This window comes from Pan paniscus, chromosome 5 (assembly GCF_029289425.2).
Source record: "Pan paniscus chromosome 5, NHGRI_mPanPan1-v2.0_pri, whole genome shotgun sequence".
NCBI lineage: Eukaryota > Metazoa > Chordata > Mammalia > Primates > Hominidae > Pan > Pan paniscus.
Window position 1 is genome coordinate 186,685,946 of NC_073254.2, and position 20,366 is coordinate 186,706,311.

At 49.8% G+C, this 20,366-nt stretch overlaps 1 protein-coding gene across 9 annotated transcripts in view; it reads right to left on the reverse strand.

Moving 5' to 3' along the window:
- Nucleotides 1-20,366, reverse strand: part of RPS6KA2 (ribosomal protein S6 kinase A2) — a 497,623-nt gene that overhangs the window by 70,665 nt on the left and 406,592 nt on the right. For all 9 annotated transcript variants that reach the window (XM_057302622.2, XM_063605534.1, XM_008973620.5 and 6 more), the window contains 3 exons: nucleotides 18,878-19,020; nucleotides 10,972-11,042; nucleotides 9,145-9,233 (listed from right to left, as the gene is read on the reverse strand). In XM_057302622.2, the coding sequence (XP_057158605.1) occupies nucleotides 9,145-9,233; nucleotides 10,972-11,042; nucleotides 18,878-19,020 (303 nt within the window). The remainder of the gene's footprint in view (nucleotides 1-9,144; nucleotides 9,234-10,971; nucleotides 11,043-18,877; nucleotides 19,021-20,366) is intronic.

Genomic DNA, 20,366 nt, shown 5'->3' on the forward strand with positions numbered 1-20,366 from the left:
TCCTGCTAACTGCCAGGTGAGGTGAGGTGGCAGCCATGGTGAGGTGGCAGCATGGTCCTGCTAACCGCCAGGGGGTGGCCCAAGGTGGGGCGTGTGCTAGCACGTCACAGAGAAGTCTCTGGCATCAAATGTTTCTCCCTAAAACAACTTTTTAAAAACTGGGTTTTCAATCATAAAAATAATACATATTGGCAGAAAAAGTCCATATTGGCATGAATGAGGTGAAAGGAAAAGCTCCCCTTCTGCCTGTCCCTCCGGGGAGAAGCACCCGCTGTAGGAGCTGCTTGCCTGTGTTTGCAGAATTTTTCTTTGCTTACCTCCCTTGCTTCTAAAAACACAAACAGGATCATTCTGAACGTTCTGTGCTGCAATGAGCTATTTTTACTTAACACTTCTTTTTTTAACTTACACATCCTTCCATGTTAGTGCATGCAGAATGGCCTCACTCTTCAGTACTCACATAGTATCCCCTGTGTAGATGACGGTAATTCAGTTAACCGTCCCTGGGTGATGTGGGTTTCAGCTTCTATATCTCTCTGTGCACTTGTGTGAATATATTTGAACGATATATTATTTGAGGTGGAATTACTTGGGTGAGGTGCATTGCTTTACTTTTGTAGAGATTTTTCAGGTTGACTTATGAAAAGTGGGAAAAACACACCCCTTCACCCGGAAGTTGGGAAACTGCTCTCCCATCGCCAACAGTGAGGATTGCCAAATGTGTGCCTCTGTGCTAACCTGAGAGGTAAAAATGGGCTAGACCTCCATGAAGACAGTAAGGACATGAAATATCACGAAGAATTGTACAGGTACTGGCTGATTCGAAAGCACAAAAACATTCACGGAAAGCAACAAGTGCCGTACTTTCAATAGCCCCTTCATAAGACAGGGAGGGCTTTAGGAAAAATCCTCAACCCTCGCTAGATGTTTTGGACCTGACAAGCAAGAATCTTATATTCCTTAAGATTGTGATTTTATATATATATAATTTTTTTTTTTTTTTTTTTTTTTTGAGAGAGTTTTGCTCTGTTGCCCAGGCTGGAGTGCAGTTGTGCGATCTCAGCTTACCACAATCTCCACCTCCTGGATTCAAGCAACTCTCCTGCCTCAGCCTCCTGAGCAGCTGGGATTACAGGCACCCATCATCACACCCAGTTGATTTTTATATTTTTAGTAGAGATGAGGTTTTGCCATTTTGGCCAGGCTGGTTTTAAACTCCTGACCTCAGGTGATCCGCCTGCCTGGGCCTCCCAAAGCGCTGGGATTACAGGCGTACACCACCACTCCTGGCCAATTTTTGTATTTTTGGTAGAGATGGGGTTTCGCCATATTGGCCAGGCTGGTCTTGAACTCCTGACCTTAGCTGATCCACATGCCTCGGCTGGGATTACAGGTATGAGCCACAATGCCTGGCCAATTTTATATACATATCTTTCTTCTAGTGTTTTTCTAAACCTTGATACTTTTCGCCCAATTTTTCTATAGAATAAAAATTCTATATAAAATTCAATGAAAACAAATAAGTTGGGATTTTTACAAAATTCTGAAATTAAGCTACAGTGAAATTCTGGGAAATTCTCTGCAGGAAAAGAGAATAATTATACATTCATTCCATATTAAAGTATAAAAGAATTGAGTTGTGAATTAAAAGATAGTTCATTTTTCAAGTTTAAAAGGCCAAGTCAAGTACTCTTATCAGAAATACAAGCATAGCTATAGGGAATTTTCCTGAAAAGCCTTTTCAATTTTTAATTAAGACTGAGCAAAGCTCAAAGTGGTCTTTGTTGTTGCAAAGATTAGAAATAAATAAGCCATGAAGGCTCAGCTCTAATTTGTGACTTTAAAAAGGATACTGATGTCTGACATTGCTCTGGAATCAAGCCAAGGTCCCCTTTGAAATTGAATTAATAGATCTTAAAGTATTTGCTGCAGAGTGGAGGCCTCTGATGAGATAGTAGAGTGTACGTATACCTCTCTGATCAATCTTAAAGTATGTGCTGCAGTGTGGAGAGCTCTGCTGAATTCTCTGATGAGATAGTAGACTGTATGTATATCTCTCTGATCGATCTTAAAGTATGTGCTGCAGAGTGGAGGCCTTTGCTGAGTTCTCTGATGAGATGGTAGACTGTACATATACCTCTCTGATAGATCTTAAAGTATGTGCTGCAGCGTGGAGAGCTCTGCTGAGTTCTCTGATAAGATGGCAGACTGCAGGTATACCTCTCTGATCAATCTTAAAGTATGTGCTACAGAGTGGAGGCCTCTGCTGAGTTCTCTGATAAGATGGCAGACTGCAGGTATACCTCTCTGATCGATCTTAAAGTATGTGCTGCAGCTTGGAGAGCTCTGCTGAGCTCTCTGATAAGATGGTAGACTGTACATATACCTCTCTGATCAATCTTAAAGTATGTGCTGCAGAGTGGAGGCCTCTGCTGAGTTCTCTGATGAGATGGTAGACTGCACATATACCTCTCTGATCAATCTTAAAGTATGTGCTGCAGCGTGGAGGGCTCTGTTAAGTTCTCTGATGAGACGGGAGAATGCACGTGCATCTCTTTGTTTTGGTGCAGGCACACACAAGTACACTGGAAGTCTTGGTTCTTTCTCATTTTACTTGGGTTGTCACCAGTTTCTGGCAGGAAATTCTGCCTCAGCTATCGGGGCCCAAGAGCCAAATGTGCTCCAAATCTGGGCCCTCGGTGACTGCAGAGATGCCACCCTTTCCTTTCAAATGCAACTGCCCTTGCTGGGGGAGGACTGTCCCAGGAAATTCTCTGAGTAACACTGTGTCTGGGACAGGTATCTGTGCTCCGAGGAAAGAAATAGTTTTCTAAGTAGTTTGTTTTTGTCTCAGAAACCAGAGCCAGGAGCAATGACAGGGAGCCACTCAGTTAACGCCTAGAGGCCTTGCTTATTCTGGCTGCGATCACAGAAGGCTTCGGGCGATGATGAGGAAACGAGTGTGACCCTCTCAGGCTGGCTTCACAGGGTTAGCCGTTGGAGGAGAGAAAACCCACCCAAATTAGTAAAGTGGAAAGGTTTCATGAACTTCTCCAGTTTCAACAAGTGAAATCTGTGTGTTTGGGTGGGACTGGAGACAAGGGAAGATGAGGGAGAGGAAGGAGGAGAGAGGGAGAGAGACATCACATCCTATTTCATCTTCTCTAAAACCCAGAGTGCTTCGCAGCCATGCTACAGGACGCCCTCACCATAAAGCAAATGTGGGGGATCATTTTAAATTAGTTGCCTCCCAAAAGGGACTGTTCTAAACAAAGGTGGCCGTGCAGCCTTGACCTTCAACAGGGAGTCCCAACACTTTTCCAATTGCCTCAAAAGCAGAGATTCTGGAAAACCAGATGCAACAAGATGCCCCAAGACTCACAGCCTGAAGACTGCGGGGAGCCTTTGGGCCGATGGGGCCGCTTTTATAGGACATGTTTGTGCCACACCAGGTAAGAGACCACCTGGGACGTCTATGTGTGTGGGGAGAGGACACGCGCAACTGCATGCTGTCGGAGCTGGAAGGAACTGCAGGGACCATCAACCCCACCTTCATTTCCCAGAGAAAAGGAGGGACAGGGCCCATGGCTGTGCAGCTGGCCACAGCCCAGTGGGGTCTAGAACTCAGAATCTGGACAACCCCCATGCCACTGTGGGCCGCAGACCAGAAGCTCACAGAGCTGGGGCCGTGGCCTTCTGGATCCTGCTCTCACACATCCTGCTGCCACACCAACACCAGAGAATCCACCGCTTCTAGCAGGAGGACGGCCCTCAAACACTCAGGGGAAAGGAAAAATCAGGCCTGATTTCTTACGGAGTCGGAAAAAATTAAGAAAAGCCCATTTTGCATTTTGAAGACCAAAAATGTCGTGCTAATGAAGAATTAGAAGAGCAGGGCCTTTTTTTCCTCTTTTTAAGATTAAGGGTAAATCGCATCCTCACTAGATAAGAGAAGCTCATACGTGTTCTTCTCAGAAACCCATGGAGAAGGAATGGGTTTGTGCTTCCACATTTGGGAAGGGAGGACCCAGGCCTCTGCGACAGCTGCACTGCTCTCTGGCTGGGCGGGTGCCAACTAGAGCCGACTCCTGCACACATAGGGTCCTGGGACAAGCCCTTGTACCTTGGAAAAGAGCCTCACTCAAACAGAAAATGATGAGCACAATTTTACAGTCTTGTCCTGAAGATCGGAGGAGATGACAGGTGCGCATGCTTGGCAGGTGTGAAGTGCTAAGAGAATGCAGGACTGTGCAAGTCACTAGCAGAAAAACACTTTGTGAACAAGAATTCTGGGTGAGCGCACAGAAACAGCATGACGTCCATGTCCACAGGCAGAGCCCGTGCATCTGGGCAGGCACTGCGGGGGCCAAGGCGTGACATACCCGCAAACCTGTGCTGTCTTTTCTGCTTTACCACTTGACAGGGAAAATGGATAGAGATGAAGCAGGAGCACCAAGGGTCAGGCTCGACTCAACTCCACACACTTCAGGGCAAGGAGCTTTTCAGAGCACCTTAAAGAACAACTACAATTCCTTCAATTCACTTTAGTTCACGCGTATTCACCAGGGGCTCTGCATGGTCCGAGAGCTGGACACAAAGATGAGCCAGACACAACCTCTGCCTTCATGGATCTCATCACTCAGTGAATACCTGTGGCCGGCCCAGCTGCCTGGCCAGTAAAGCCGCCACTCCAGCCCTCATTTCCTTCCTCCAACCACAGATGCTTGTTCTCCTGCCTTCCTTACGGTGCCATATGTCACGAATGCCATGAGACAGGGTTCCAGTCAACAAGAAGTACAGAGAACTCCCAGGGGCTTCCAGAAAAGCTTTGTTTTTGTGGAAAAGGGGACAGAGGCAGCTGGCCTCATCCAGTTCCTTTTTCTCCTGCAGTGAGGATGTGATTCCAGGAGGTGTTGTAGCCACATTGCCATCACAAGGCACCGAGGATAAATGAAAAGGCAGTGCACTGAGGATGGGAAACAGAAGCCACAGGAAGATCTGGGCTCCTGACAGCAGTAGTTCAGCTGCCAGTGTCTACAACTCATCCACCACCACGTGGTGTGTTAATAAGAGAATGAAACCGTGATTTGGAAAACTAAATTAATTGAACAAAAAAATTAAAATTATTTATGGGTTCTATTCCTTGCAGCTAAAAGCAATTCCTATGGATACATCTGTTTTCATAAGTGAATTTCGTAAGTTTCTTGTTTGACCTGCTTTGAAGTACTGTCATGAGAATTCAAGTCAGATAATGACTACCTTAGTGCAGTGCCAAGGCGTCTTCTCATCCTCATCAACAGCACCGTGCCGGGAGAAACCTGAGGCTCGAAGAACGACCTGTTCTCCTGGTTCATTAGAAATCCGCCCAGGCAGGGGAACGTCGGAGCTGTCCACCCACCCTCTGCCACCACCCATGGGGCCTGCCTTCCAGGGCTGTGTGGGGGAGGCCGTGCTTACACCCAGCAGCATAGAGAATGAGGGGAGGAGAGCCACAGACACAATAAAGGTGCAACCTAGGGTCACGGAAAAGAACAGCTCTGGACCAGACACTGAAAAGGCTGATGAAATGAGACCAGGGGCTCTAGACATGGGCAAACTTCAGAGTTGAGAGATGAGTGGAAATGGCATGCAAAGATGCTTCTGTGCATTTTGTGGCAGTTTACAGCATTGCAAACTCGATTCTAAGGCAGGCGTGTCCTGAAGTGGGTTGAGATCTGCTGAGCTGGGCAGCAAGCCCCTGCCAGCGAGCCCCTGATCCCCTCCAGCTGGGAGGGTTACTTCCCCCCAGAAGGGTTACATCCACATTGCTCTTAGTGCTGACGGACACTGCAATGGAAGGGACTCAATTTAATTCACAACCTGGAAGACTCAGATCAGAAACATGACCTTTGACATAGCATTTGGACAAACCAGGGCACCGCGATGCATTGGCTTAGCTGAGACACGCTTCTCGACTCGCATCTGTCTCCAAACACGCCCTCAGAGTTAAGAAACACCGCCTCCCCCACCTCCCCAGACGCACAGTGATGAACGGGGGTCTGTAAACAAAAGGCCAGACCACACCCAGATTTGGGAAAACTGCAGTGAAACGGCAACTTCGGGACACAGGGTGGGACACAAGCCCTTCCTGCCTTGCCCAGCCCAGGCTGTCCCTCTGTCCAAGGCTGCATCTCCCACCACTGGGGACCCCACCCTCAGGGGGTGAGGTCTTGCCCATGACAGGCCCTGTGTGGATAGGGACTCTGGGCACTAAGGGTGAGCGCTGAGCCCTTGCTGCGTTTCCTGAGCCGAGTCACTGTGTAACCGTGGGTGTGCACCAGGACCAGTGAGTGAAGGGCCAAGGTGCAGACAGCTTTAGGAGCTGCACATCTCTTGGAAATGTGGCTGTGACCCTGGCTAATGACGACTGTCACCACTGATGAAAAGGAGGAGTCCTGATGACTCTTGGTTGGAATCTCAGGTCCCATCTGGGACTTTGCTGAGGGGATCCCAGTAACAACAACGTGGCAAAAATTGTTTGGTCAGTAGGTTCCTCTAAGCCATGAACCCTACACACAGCTGTGAGCGCACACACACACACGAGCACACACACGCATGAACACACACACACAGTGCCTGTGTGTGCTGCAGCACGGGCCCTCTGTCCTGACCAGGCGTCCTCCCCTCTGGTCCTGAGTGCTCTCCATCCTGGGCCTCCCATCTCATTGTCGCCCCCAGCTGGCATCTCAGTGACTTGGGGCTGCTCTGCTGGGGCCTTCAGCTTTGTCCACAGCACTGTTGGTGAATACCCCTCTAAGGAAGCTGCCTCTGTCTGGGTGACAGTTCCCCAGCCTCTCAGACCCTTGACTGGGGACAGCGCTATAAAATGTGTGCAGTGACCTGCTAGTTAGTTTTCATCCAATGCACTGGACACAGTCCTTTCCACAGACACCAGCACGGGGCCCTGCCAGGTGGCATTGGGGGCTGGGTCCATCGGTGTCTCCATGTGCCCTGGCATGGATGCACTGTGGTGTGGGTGGCACGGGCTCCACTGCGGGGTGAGTCTACACTCTCCAGCCATGCGGGCTGCAATTCAGTCTAGACCCTGGCCCTTCCATGTCAGTAACAGCAACGTGGAGATTCTCAACAGGGGGACTCTGCCAATGTCAGGAGACGTTTGATCATCACGGGGTGGGGGTGGGGATGCTGCTAAGCAGCCTCAATGCATGGAGCAGCTCCCAAAACAAGAAGTAACCGGCCCAAAATGCAGACGGTGCAGGGCCATGGCCGAGACACCGTCCTCCAGCCCCAGGCTGTGGTGTGGACGTTTCATAATTGATTCAATGATTTCCTTATGGATTGATGCTTACTTCATCTTCAGGTCTTTGTTAAACAGGAAGACCTTCGGCAAACACCGTTTATTTGTACCCCTTTTACGCAGGTATGGCTATTTCTGTTGGAGAGATTTCTGGAAGTAACACTTCTGGGCAAAAGGGTGCATACATTTAACATTCTGATGGTTTTACCAAGGTGCTGAAATGTTGCAGGGATTTACTCTCCTGACACACACCCATGTGCCCTGGGCTTTCTGGATTGGCCTGCAGTGACTGGCAGACAGTGACGGCAGAACACCCTGTGACATCACCCATGCCACGGGGAGTTCACCATGTCACCTGCTCTGACGTCACCAGTGCCACGGGAGCTCACTGTGTCACCTGCTCTCCTGGTAGCCACGCTCGGCATGCAGAGGTGCTCGGTGACAAGGAGGAATTGCTTTACTGTGTTGTGTGGAAGAATGAAAACAGGCTGAGTGGACAAAGGCGCTGACAGTGGGTTATCACCGAAAGGTCTGTAGAGTGGAATAAAATATCTGCTTACACAGAGGAGAACTGCCTCGGAAATACAACTATGGGACATCTTTATATGAAGTAAAGAATTACTATGAAGATGAATCTGCAGGAAGGAAGAGTGGTTTACGTGATAAAAATGGATTAGAAGTTGGATGTAAATGTGTTTAATTAGGTGAATACAACTATGACAATTCATTACAAGATGAATCTCATGGGAATTACTACTCAGTACTTTAAATACATCAATGTTGATTTTTAAAAATCACCTTAACTCCTTTTTTCTAAGATCACAGTTATACGTCAATTATCTCATATTGTGAAATATGACTGTGGAGTAGGAAGGTACTTTTGATTAGCTTCACTTTCAATCACTTAAGGATTGCAAATTAATGCAAAAGTTCCCTGCAATGGAAGCTGATGTGGGGAAGACGTTAAATGGGTCCTTCTTTCTTTGGGGTTAAGGCATGCAGAGAGGAAAATCTAGTATTTTTTCCGAAATGAAGTATTTCCTGATTTAACTTTTGCCTTCCCCTCTGATATGTCTTCTATCTATGAGGTTAGAGTTTAAAAAAAAAAAACAGAATTTAATGTGTTCCTTTCGTTTTCTTGTTAAAATAACCTGAAACACCCTGCTCCCGCTGCTGTCTGACCCGAAAACACCCTGCTCCAGCCGCTGTCTAAACCGGAAACACCCTGCTCCTGCTGCTGTCTGAACCGGAAACACCCTGCTCCTGCTGCTGTCTGAACCGGAAACACCCTGCTCCGGTTGCTGTCTGAACCGGAAACACTCTGCTCCTGCTGCCGTCTGACTCTGAGACAACACGGCCGCGCCCACTCACTAAGACCGGCCCAGCCCAAGGAGTAATCCTCAATACACTGTCACATACACAAAAAGAAAATCAATCAGTAGTTAAAGTAGATCCTGATTTTAATAGATGTGGAGGTTTCTCAATTTAGGGAGAATTAAATTAGAAGCAGCTTTTCAACGGTTCTGTCCTAAAAATAGCTTAGAGACTTTCAAAACTCAGGGAAGTCAGATTGGTAGAAGAATACTACCATTTTGGGTAAAACCAGTGGCTTTTAGAAAACAGCTTATGGTATTTTGGCAGCAACTGTGTTTTAGAAGCTGTGAAGGGGCCTTTTTTCCTGGAGCTCAGATGGCACTGGTACTATTTCAACCTCTAGGTGAGGTCTGTTTTCAGTGACCTTGGTTGGCATTGGGCCGGAGCAGGAGGGTGGCCCTCCACATCTCCACTGTAGCTTGCGGGGCAGCGCCCTGCACGTTCCCGTGGTGGGGTGTCCCGGGGAATCTTACCCAGCCGGTTGCAGGGGTTCCGTTTGAAGAGAGCTCGCAGCAAACTCTGTGCCTCCCCACTGAGGAACTGTGGCATCCCCAGCTTGGCTCTGAAAAACAAGATCCTATTTTAGGAGAACAAGGACAAGCTATAAAGAGGGCCCCAGTCAGCATTCAGAGACCTCAATCGCAGTCACCCAGAGCAGCCCGTGCTCTACCGCGTGGGTCTTAGGACCCTTTTATGCTTTAAAAGTTACTGAGGACACCAAACAGCTTATGTTTATGTGGGTTACAGCTGTGATATTTACCACAGTAGAAAGTAAAGTGAGAAATTTGTATAATTTCCATTTCCTAATTCACTTTAATAAATTTTTATTAATAAACATTATTTAATAATAAAATCATTAAAAAACAATAACACTCCCATTAACATAAATAACATTGTTAATGGAAATTATCTATGTTTTCTCAAACATACATATAAAAAAGTCTTTAGTGGCATTGTTCTGCATTTTGATGGGTCTCTTCCTGGCTCATAGGAGACAGCTGGACCCTGTGCTCAGTCTGTTGCGATGCTATGAAGAAAACCTGAGAGAGGAGGACCTGCAAACCCCGGGAGGGTCTCAGGGCCACCAGGGTCCTCAGAGCACACTGCGAACCCCGCGCACAGAGCCTAGTGCTCCCCTCCAGAAATTCTCCATCCCTCCCAAGTGGAATGCCCTGAGGCCACACCTGTGACTTGCTGTCAGGGATTATTCCAGCTTTAGAAAAAGTAAAGAACATGTCCTCCCTTAAAATTCAAACAATGAGAATCACTGCAAAGGTCCTGACTTGCAGCTGTCAGTGTCTGCTGCAATTCAAGGTCCCTTGATGGAGGAAAAGGCTGATTAAATAAAAAGACACTCCTTAGCTTTACAAAAGGGTCCTCACAATGGGGCTTCCTTCACGCCCCTCTCTCCTTCCATCTACATAAGGACCGAGCTTACAAAAGCTGAGCTGGTGGTGTTTTAGGTGATTCTCAATTTTATAAAAGTTAGGTGTCCATTTGCAAGCAGAGTTGGCAAGAGCGGCTCATGAGGACAAATGGCTTTATGACTCCTCCACCGAGCGGCCTCACTTAGGAAGGAACTGATTAGGGGCTCCCAGCCTCTCTGTTTCCTGCCCTCCTGCTGTCTGCTCTGGGACAGTGATAGTCAGTGGTGTCTGCTCACATTTAGGATGCTATGGCAAGGTAGTATGGGGATCAGGCTTCTTCCTACAGTCCAAGAGCAAAACCTTGGCTTAGTAAATGATTTTTCATGAGAATTAAGCAGAAAATGGTTTGTATCCAGTCACATGGTAAAACGATACCGAGTCCTGCCAAGGTCAACCAGGAGTGCTATATGAATGGGGTCAGCAGGTGGGGAGGGAAAGGAGACCCCTGCTCCTGTGATCTCTCCGGACAAGGCCCTGGAGGCCTTGTGTCTTTTTCCGTCTATCCTTTACTTCTGGGAGGTCACCAACCATCACGCTTGAAAACCAGCCACTACACATTCTAAGTGACTTACTGATGGAAAACTATCTATGGTAGAAGAGTTCATCAGAACCACTCAGCAGGATGAGACAAACCAGCAATTGCTCCCTTGACCCACTGTCATTAGAATGCCCAGCACCCTATTACCACTGCTACTGGTGGAAGAGCGCTACCATTTTGTGTAAAACCAGTGACTTTTAGAAAACAGCTTACAATACTTTGGCACTGTAAGCCTAGCAATGTAATTAAAACTTCACAGTTCCAGGTTCAGAGGCAGCAGCTCTTGATATCAGAAGGTGCTCGCAGGTCTCTGGGGTGGCTCCCACACTACTCACTTGAGGATGAGAGCCATGGTCTCCTTCCTGTCCTTCCCCTGGAACGGCAGGGACCCCGTGAGCATCTCAAACTGCAGAGCAACACAGAGCACAGTGAGTTCATTCATCCAGATGGACCCGGCTTCACGGCAGAGTACCCCAGCAGGGCAGCCTGCTACCGTGTCCATTTCCTCATGCAAAATCTCCATCAGTCAATTGTAGCCACTGGCCTACGTGCTTGGGGTACCACAGTGACTAAAACTGCCTCGCAGAGCTTGCCATTTGGTGGGTGAGACGGGTAAATGACAGATGTGGTAGATAATCACACTCTGTGGCAGGCCAGCAGGCCCCGAGTACGACAGAGAAAAGAGCCAGAGCAGCGTCCTGTGGTCAGGCAGTTTGGACGAACACATCTTACACGCGGTTTAGGAACCTGTCCTGCCCTGGCAGGTGTTGGGGAAGGGATGAGCTAGGAGGAGGAGGAGGAGAACAGCTAGCTCATGTTGAACACCCATGCATGCCTGGATGGTGGGGGCTAGAGTGCTTCCAGCATGAGATAGACCTGACCACAGCCATTAGCCTCTGACGAGGACGATATGGCACAGCAACCTCTCAGATACAGCTGCCGCACCCTACATCCTTATTTTGTTATTACTGGACACCTGCCAGGACAGAACTTGAGATAAGGAGGGGATGGAGCACAGCCTTGTCTGAGCATGGGTTTCTTTCTTGCACCAACTCCCCCGGGCACATGCAGTGGTGATTACACACACTCTGGAAGCAGTGGCCCGGAATGGTCTCATCAGAGCAAGGTGCACAGCTGACCGCTTCTCACAAAAGAAACTAGGGCTGCAGCAGGAACCAATCTTTTCATAAAATAAGACCCCGAATCTAAGTGGAATGTGCCCAAGGATCAATCCTACTTGGTGTCTTTCACGTCAGTTTAAATTACGGGGAAGCAGGTGTTTCCATGGTCTTATTGAATTCTCTCTCATCTTTAGTTTTTACTGCGTGTGTCTCTGCCCTTTTACAATTCATCCTCCAGCATTCGTCCTTTGCAGTCTGAAAATCTCAGGAGATACACAAAGTAGAAAGACCAAAAAAATCACGCAGAATTCCATTACCCAAAGATATCCAAACTTAACATTTGTTAGTTCCTCCTAGTACTTTTTTCAAGCTGTTTTTTATTTTGTTTTAAAAACACAGATAAGGTTTTGTATACTAACTTTTCACAGAATAATATAAAACTTTCAATGGTTATGATGAAATCTTTGTAATATCACTTAACAAACATGGATATGACAAAATGTATAGTGAGTGTATTTATTGCTGTACACTTAGGACATTTCCAATTTTCTGCTATTGTAAGTACTACTGAAATGTGCACAGATGATTTCCTAAGATTTATTCTTATGATAGGCTGCTAGGAGTGAAATTATAATTTTAAAGAAATGAATGCATTTAAGGTTTTATTAATATTACCAGTCTGCTTTCTGAAAACAACATTATAAAAGAAATGGAAACTCTTCCACCAGTTCTGACGTTTGAAGCCTGTTCTGTCACATTAAAATGTGCTGTCCATCCAGTGCACAGAGTAAGTGAGGGAACTCAGAGCAGACAGGCTGCAGGCAATCAATCAATACAAAAGTAATAAAAAGCAAGCGGAAGGGGGTCCAGATGAGAACTGAAAAAGAGACAAGTGTAATTAAACGGGAAAGGCCAGAATGCTCTGACTGGCAGATGAGCTGTTCGTCTGGTAAAACAGGATGAAAGTTTATAAGCTGATCATACACACTGAAATATCTCTCAGAATAGAATGGTATTAGCAAAGGGAACTCCTTTCCTATTCTGCTCTTTCTTCTTTCTTTCTTGAGTCTATTAATAGCACTATGAAATCCCATTTCCAAGGACAAGCCTTCTGGCTACGTGAAATGAGAAAGCTGTCATCCCATACACACCATTTAATCCTTGTTACACAAATGGTGCCTGTCCAGATGCCCGGATATCATTTATTTTTTGCTGATGGACTGGTATCTTGCATACATTTGTTTGGTGATTTCTTTTTCTTTCTTTTTTTTTTTTTTGAGATAGAGTCTCGCTGTTGCCCAGGCTGGAGTGCAATGGCACAATCTCGGCTCAGTGCAACCTCCGCCTCCTGGGTTCAAGCGATTCTCCTGTCTCCACCTCCCGAGTAGCTGGGACTACAGGCGTGAGCCACCATGCCTGGCTAATTTTTGTTTTTTTTTTTTTTTTTTTTTTTTTTTTTTTTAGTAGAGACAGGGTTTCACCACGTTGGCCAGGCTGGTCTTGAACTCCTGACCTCAAGTGATCCGCCTGCCTTGGCCTCCCACAATGCTTGGATTACAGGCGTGAGCCACTGCGCCTGGTCTGGTGATTTCTTTTTAGCTTTTGAAGATGATTCCCTTGTGATCAGGGTCCACTGCTTTGTGGTTCTCTCTCTTCCTCCCCTTCTTCCTCCATCCATATGGTAGGAGGTCCCCAACCATCCACTCAGCCAGAGGACACCCAGCACAGCACCCATGAATATTCAATAACTGCTTCTTGGTGATGAAGGTGCTGCTGACGGTGGGGTGATGCTGGGGCGGAGGTGTGGACTTTGCAGCCTCCACCAGCCATGGGGTTCTGCTGCCTTTCCCATCCCCTTATCCACCCTTTTCTGTGGAGAAGGCAGATCATTTCAGTATGATCATCTGAATGGAGCTGCCCAGGAACTTTCCAGTGCTGAAGCATTACTGACTCAGGTTTTGCTGGTGAGTTTCTTGGGACGTTATTCACAGTAAGACTTTTGCTGTGTTGCTAGCAGCACTGAGACTTGCCAAGGCTTCTGGGGTGAACTGAGAAAAGCCGAGGTTCATCTTGGGGTCCCACAGTCAAGTACATGCACCGGGGGAGGGAGGGCACTCCAAAGGATTCTTTCCCAATCGGCACCGAGACCAGGCTGCAGACAGGCACAGAGGGGCTCAAGGAGATGTAGCCAAAGCTCCACCGGGTGCAGGCCCGATGCTTCTGGGAAGGTAATTGGACAGACATAACGCAGTGCTTCTCAACTGGGGTCACCGTTGCCTGCCAGGGGACATTTCCGGCTGTCATGCCCGGGAGCCCTGGTGCTACAGGTGTCCACTGAGGGAGGCACAGATGCTGCTAAACATCCTATGACACACAGGGCGCCCCACAACAAGGAAGTGTCCAGTCCCGACCTCAACAGTGCTGGCTGAGAAGCCCTGTCTAAAGGGACAGCTAAGGAACCTGGAAAGAGTGGCGGCCCCGGCACAGGCAGGATGCGCCTCATGGAGGCCAGTGGTACTGGGGGCAGGGGAAGGAGGAGACTCTGGGGAGACCCTTGGTGACAGGAGCCTCGATTTCAAGTTTACTTGGCCGATCACCATTCTTAAAAGGGCACCAAAAGTAAGCTAACATTTTAATCTGAAAACAGGCGAGGACAAGCCCTGCCCTGGGATGGATGACTTGAAGTGGTAGAGGGCCTGGCTTTGCAGGGTATGGAGGGGCTGGGTCTCGGAGAGCTGTGTTGATCCATGCCCATGTGTGGAGGTCCCTGCATGCACAGACACATGCCCTCTAATCCGAGCTGCTCTCGCTCCGTGTGCTGCACCCCACTCCGAGTGCCAAGAATCTCAGTCTCAAAACAGCCTTGGAAGGTGCCGTTCCTCACAACCGTCTACAGATGAATGGTCCAGTGGCAAGCAGCAGAGCCTGAGCTCAGAACCATCCGTGTTTGCTATGGTGGCATAAGGACACATCACATGGCACCTGAGGCGGGAAGTCCAGAACATTCCGTGCCCGTGGTTAAGAAACGGGAGAAGGATAAAGTGGTCTCACGAAACCAGAGTGCTCAAGAGATGCTTTAGATGTTTACAAAACAGCCCAAATATCCTTCTAGAAACTGGCTCCAGCCTGGCGTAGAGGAGTGCTGGAAATTCTACAAATGTCACCACGCAGCCGGCCACCAGGTTTGCACGTTCTTCTCCAGGTACCAGCTCCTAATTTCAGACACGGAATTTTATTCAGGGACACTGACTTCCCGCCCCTGGCACAGGCATCCTTCCTTCCAGGTCTGGGGAGGGCACTTGTGGATGCTGCTCCTCGGGAAGAGATCGCAGCACACATCCACCTCCAGGGGACGGACGGCCGCCCACACATGAGGACCACTCCCTCAGCACGCGGCCTCCAGGGTCTCAGACTTCTTTTAAAACAAGGCCCCTCACACGCACAACGGCTCTGCACCGATCCGCTTACAAGGCTTGGGTAAGATACGACTTCAAAGGTCACCCGAGGCCCATCTCTTAGCTGCAAATGAGAATTCAGAAGTCACTTCTGATGCCACCCACGGACGTGTGGGAAGCGTGGGGCCTCCACGGTCAAGACCTTTGCCTGTGTGCAGCCAGTCACCATGTGGGCGGGCAGGACTAAATGAGAATGTGTTTCTGGGACTATTATGTGATCTTGAGCCCGACACTTAGGCTCTTTCAGCTTTAGTTTTCATTTTTGTGCACAGAAAGAATACCGTCTTTCCTGCCCGGCTTGGAGATTGTTGGGTTGAGATCAAATGTGAAGATGGCCAGGCAGCCTTAGCTTGTGGTCACCACGGCAACAGCCAGCCCTGCCTCGGGCTCGAGAGTGACACAGCAGTTCTGGAGCCGGACCCCTTCCCCAGCTGTCACAAGACATTGAATGTGGGACGATCCCAGCAAACAAGTGGACAATTCAGTAAGAAATGTCCTGTGCCCAGGGAGGCACGTGGGAGGAGAGTGCCTGCTGTGTTGACGTGCCGGGCAGTGCTGGGCCAGGCCTCCTTCAGAAGCTCTCAATATCATCTTCTTCACACTCTAGGGACAGGGAGGGTGGGGACTCCAGGATGGGTGAAGGCTGCCGGGCACCGGGTCTGGGTGTGAGTGCCTCTCTGCTTCCACCCTGTTGTCTTCACTCCCTCATGGGTCCCTTGGAGGCCTGGCCGGGTGCAGGCACTTTTGTCTGTGCTGGGGCATCTTGGGTAAGGTGACTGGTGTTTAAGAAACTCCACGTGCCAGGAGACACTCACAGAGACAGACAACGACGATAAAAGATGGCAGACGTTAGAGCAGTGGCAAGCCAGGAGTGCTGAGAAGACACCGAAGCCAGAGCCACCAGCCAGAGCCACCAACCCTGCCAGGGTCAGCAAAGGCCACTGGGAGTGGTGCTTCTGTCTTAGGGCTGATGGTGGAAGGGGACCGGGGGAGTTTGCTGGAGCAAGGCGAGCCCGACGTGGTCTCATTTCCTCTTCTTCTGGTCCCCTCGTCGTGTCTCCATCTTTGGATCATTCCTCTTCTGTCTCTTCTGTTCTCCTATTTCTTTTTCTTTCAGCTTCTCCATTTGTCTTTTCAGTTTGCAGTGATTAAGACCAGAAGAACTGGGCGTGGTGGCTCACGCCTGCAACCCTAGCACTTCTGGAGGCCGAGGCTGGCAGACTGCCTGAGCTTGGGGGTTCAAGACCAACCTGGGCAACACGATGAAACCCCGTCTCTACTAAAATGCAAAAAAAATTAGCTGGGTGTGGCGGGTGCCTGTAGTCCCAGCTACTTGGGAGGCTGAGGCAGGAGAATGGCTTGAACCCAGGAGGCGGAGGTTGCAGTGAGCTGAGATTGCACCACTGCACTCCAGCCTGGTGACAGAACGAGACTCCATCTCAAAAAAAATAATAATAATAATAAAAAAATAAAAAGAAAAAAGAAAAAAAAATTAAATATATATTTTATATTATGAGATAGGTTTTATGATCTGTTGCCTTAATAGAAGAAACAGAAGACTATCAAATCTCCCCTCCCCCTGTCCCCCCAGAAACCTCACAAAACTAAGTCCAGTTGGTTTTGACTTATATGTGGTGTTTTGGCTGCGCTTTTCTCTGCTAAGTTACTCCTCTCCACTCCAGCCTGGCCTCTCGTTCTTTTTAAACATTGGTTCACCTGAGAGCCAGGTGGCAACATTTTATGACCTTGTTCATTACACAAAGGCTGGCCCGCAGTACTGCTGGATGGGCCACTTGTGAGCCCAGAGTTACAGGACAGGACCCAGAGACAGAAGGATGCCAGGAGCCCTTTCAGGGAGCCTGGATGTGCAGCGTGGCCAGCCCTGCTCTCTGGGGGAATTTGGGGTTCTCAGGAGGGGGTTTAAGAACTGGAATCTCTCCTGAAGCCACAGACTATAAGCTTGGACCCGTAGCCCAGCGTCAGCAAAGGCAACGTCAGACTTCCCTGCACCGGCAAAACGTGCACCAGCGTGGGAGGTCTCCACAGGGCTAGCCCCGCTGCCCTCACCCACCACTCACCAGCCAGGGTCACACAGGAAACCCACACATGTGGAAGGGAGTGGACCTATCGAGGCAGAAATCACCTCCAAGACAGCAAAGCGAACCTGCCTCACTGACGTATCTAAAGAAAACCTCTTTCAGTGGAAGGAAAGCAGAGGTGGTCTCAGATGATGGTGGGGGATTTAGCTCGGTGGTCTCCACATGGACAGGAAAGCAGAGGTGGTCTCAGAGGTGACCGCGGGGGACTTAGCTCTGTGGTCTCCGCCTGGAGAGGACCTGCTCCTTAGCCAGTGCCACTGAAGGTCTGAATAATAGTAAAAAATAAATCAGCAGCATCATCCTCTTGGCTGAGCTCGTGGGCCCCTTGCTTTGCTGCAGGCATTCTCTCAAGTGTCACGCCTGTGCTCACGTGTTGAACTGCACGACTGTCTGTGTTGTGACTCACTTTACAGGCAGGAATGACCAGGGACGGAAGGGGCTTCCACAGGCAGGAGCAGCCACAAACGTGATGTGGGCATCTCCGACTGCGAACTGGCTTTCTGGGTTAGGCTGTGGACACCCATCTCCGGAGCTGGTCTAATGTGTGTCTGCCCCTCGGGGAGAGGTGAGCAGCCCGTGCGGGCACGTGGGACACAGCCAGAGTCTGTGAGCTCCTGGGGCCGAGGCCGGAGCCTGGAGAGTGCTGCGGTGACCCAAGTGGCAAAGGACCAGCGAGGCCCTGGGCACCAGCCGGGGGTTCCCCAGGCGACACCGCAGGACTCAGCCCTGGGGTTCCCTAGCAAGGGGACGAGGAGTGGGGTGTGGTGGGAGGAGAGGTGGTCAAAACTCTGAAGGGAACTGGGTTTGGCAGGCACGCAGTTCCGCCACACGCCAGCGGAGCAACCTTCATCCCATCTCCTAAAGTGCTCATGGCCTCAGTTTCCTCCTGTGTGTGATGCACAGGCCGGAGGGCGGGATACCCCTGAAATGCCACGACCCCATTGTCATCCAGGTCAGATTCCAGAGCACTCACTGCACGCCTGCTCCACCCTGAGGTCACCAGCCCCCTGCCCAGCTGGGAGAGTGGGACTGGGGGAGGGAGGGAGGGTCCTGGGAAGATTGGGAATGGAGCCCACACAGTTCCTAGGGCGGAGAAGACCCAGTCCAAACTGGGTTCTGTTGAGCACTCTGCCTGCGAAAACGCGACAGAGACAATTCACCTTTCCAGACGCTGATGCAAAAATGCCTAACTCCGTGTACATCTCAGTTTGTAACTAAGCGCAAGGATTCTGTGTTTAAATAAGAAAAATACTTTAACTCGAAAATCATGGCATCTCTTGTAATCATCATGCTAAGCCCGAAGAGCACAAAGCGTAAAGAGGGTTCGACTCCTCCCACGTCTGCGTTTCTGCGTTCTCGTTTGCATCCCAGCCCCACTTTCTGATGGTGGGGATGTGGGATGGGGAGGAGGCTGCCAGGAAATGCTTGGCCTGGACACTTGCCAAGTGTCCCAAGCCCTCAGGCACTGCCTTCTTCCGCATTTCGGGACCTCTGAACCAACCTGGGGACAGGGGTCCACGTGGGGAACAGCCGCCATGGCACAGAAGAGGGTCGGGGCAGGCTCACCATGAGCACGCCGAAGGACCACCAGTCGGCACTCTGCGTGTGTCCTCGCCGGTTCACCACCTCGGGCGCCATGTACTCGATCGTCCCGCAGAAGGAGTACGCTCTCTTGTCGTGGTCAATGGCCTCCTTACTCAGGCCGAAATCTACATGCAAACACAGCACACACACTGCCTCAGTCTCTGGGTGTGTTCGGGGGTCCCCACGCAGGCGGGCATCAGCGTCCTTCTGTGGGCTCTGCCCCCTCTCCAGGTGGGCGCAGCAGAGCCCTGCTCAGCAAAAGCGGGACCACGTGAGTGCTTCCCGAAGCCCGTCAGTGCCCGAAGCCCGCCGGTGCCTGAAGCCGAAATCCTCAAAGCGTGAGGAGTTCCTTATGAGTGTACACACCCAGGAGCGCCTTGGAACACCACCCAGACAGCAGGTTGTCAGTCAGTGACGGGAACTCCCCCAGACCCTTTTCCACAGGCACGTGGAGGTGGGGTGTTGCAGGGCAGAGGGACCTGGGGTGGAGGGCAGGTGTGTGGCTGACAGCTACTGGGAAAGGGGCTCTGGCTGCCGGGGAGCCAAGGGGAAGGCAGAGTGTGGCGAACCTGCCCTGCCCCGACAACACGAGGGTGTGGAGAGCACAGACAGGCGGAGGAGGCCTGGGGAGCAGAGGCCGAGCTATGATGGAAGAACAGGGATCTCCAGGTGCCACAGAGCAAGGAGGGGCTTCTGAAGGAAGTGGCGCTGGGGCTGGAAAGAACAAGAGTGCATTGGCTCAGGGCCCGCAAGTCTTGGGGATGACAGAGCGTGGCTAAATACAGCCGAGGCAGACCCAGCCAGTGGGTAGAGCAGCAGTGCCCAGGGAGGCCATGTCCTTGCCCCTGAGCCTGGGAATGGGCCACCTTATGTGGCAGAAGGGACTGATATGGTTTAGCTGTGTCCCCATCCAAATCTCACCTTGAATTGTAAGAATCCCCACGTGTCGTGGGAGGGACGCAGTGGGAGGTAACTGAATCATGGGGGTGGGTTTTTCCGGTGCTATTCTCGTGACAGTGAATAAGACTCACGAGATCTGATGGTTTTATACAGGGAAGTTCTCCTGCACATGCTCTCTCTTTGCCTGCTGCCATGTAAGACGTGCTTTTTCTCCTCCTTCCCCTTCTGCCATGATTGTGAGGCCTCCCCAGCCAGGTGGAACAGGGTGAGTCCATTAAACCTCTTTCCTTTATAAATTACCCAGCCTTGGGTATGTCTTTATTAGCAGTGTGAGAATAGGCTAATATGGGGACTTTGAGAACAGACTAATACAGGGACTTTGAGAACAGACTAATACAGGGACTTTGAGAACAGACTAATACAGGGACTTTCAGAACAGACTAATACAGGGACTTTCAGAACAGACTAATACAAGGACTTTGCAGATGCCATTGAGGATCTGGAGATAGGGGATGACCCTGGATTTCTGGGTGTGCCCAACACCATTGCAAGGGTCTTCAGGTTAGGAAGG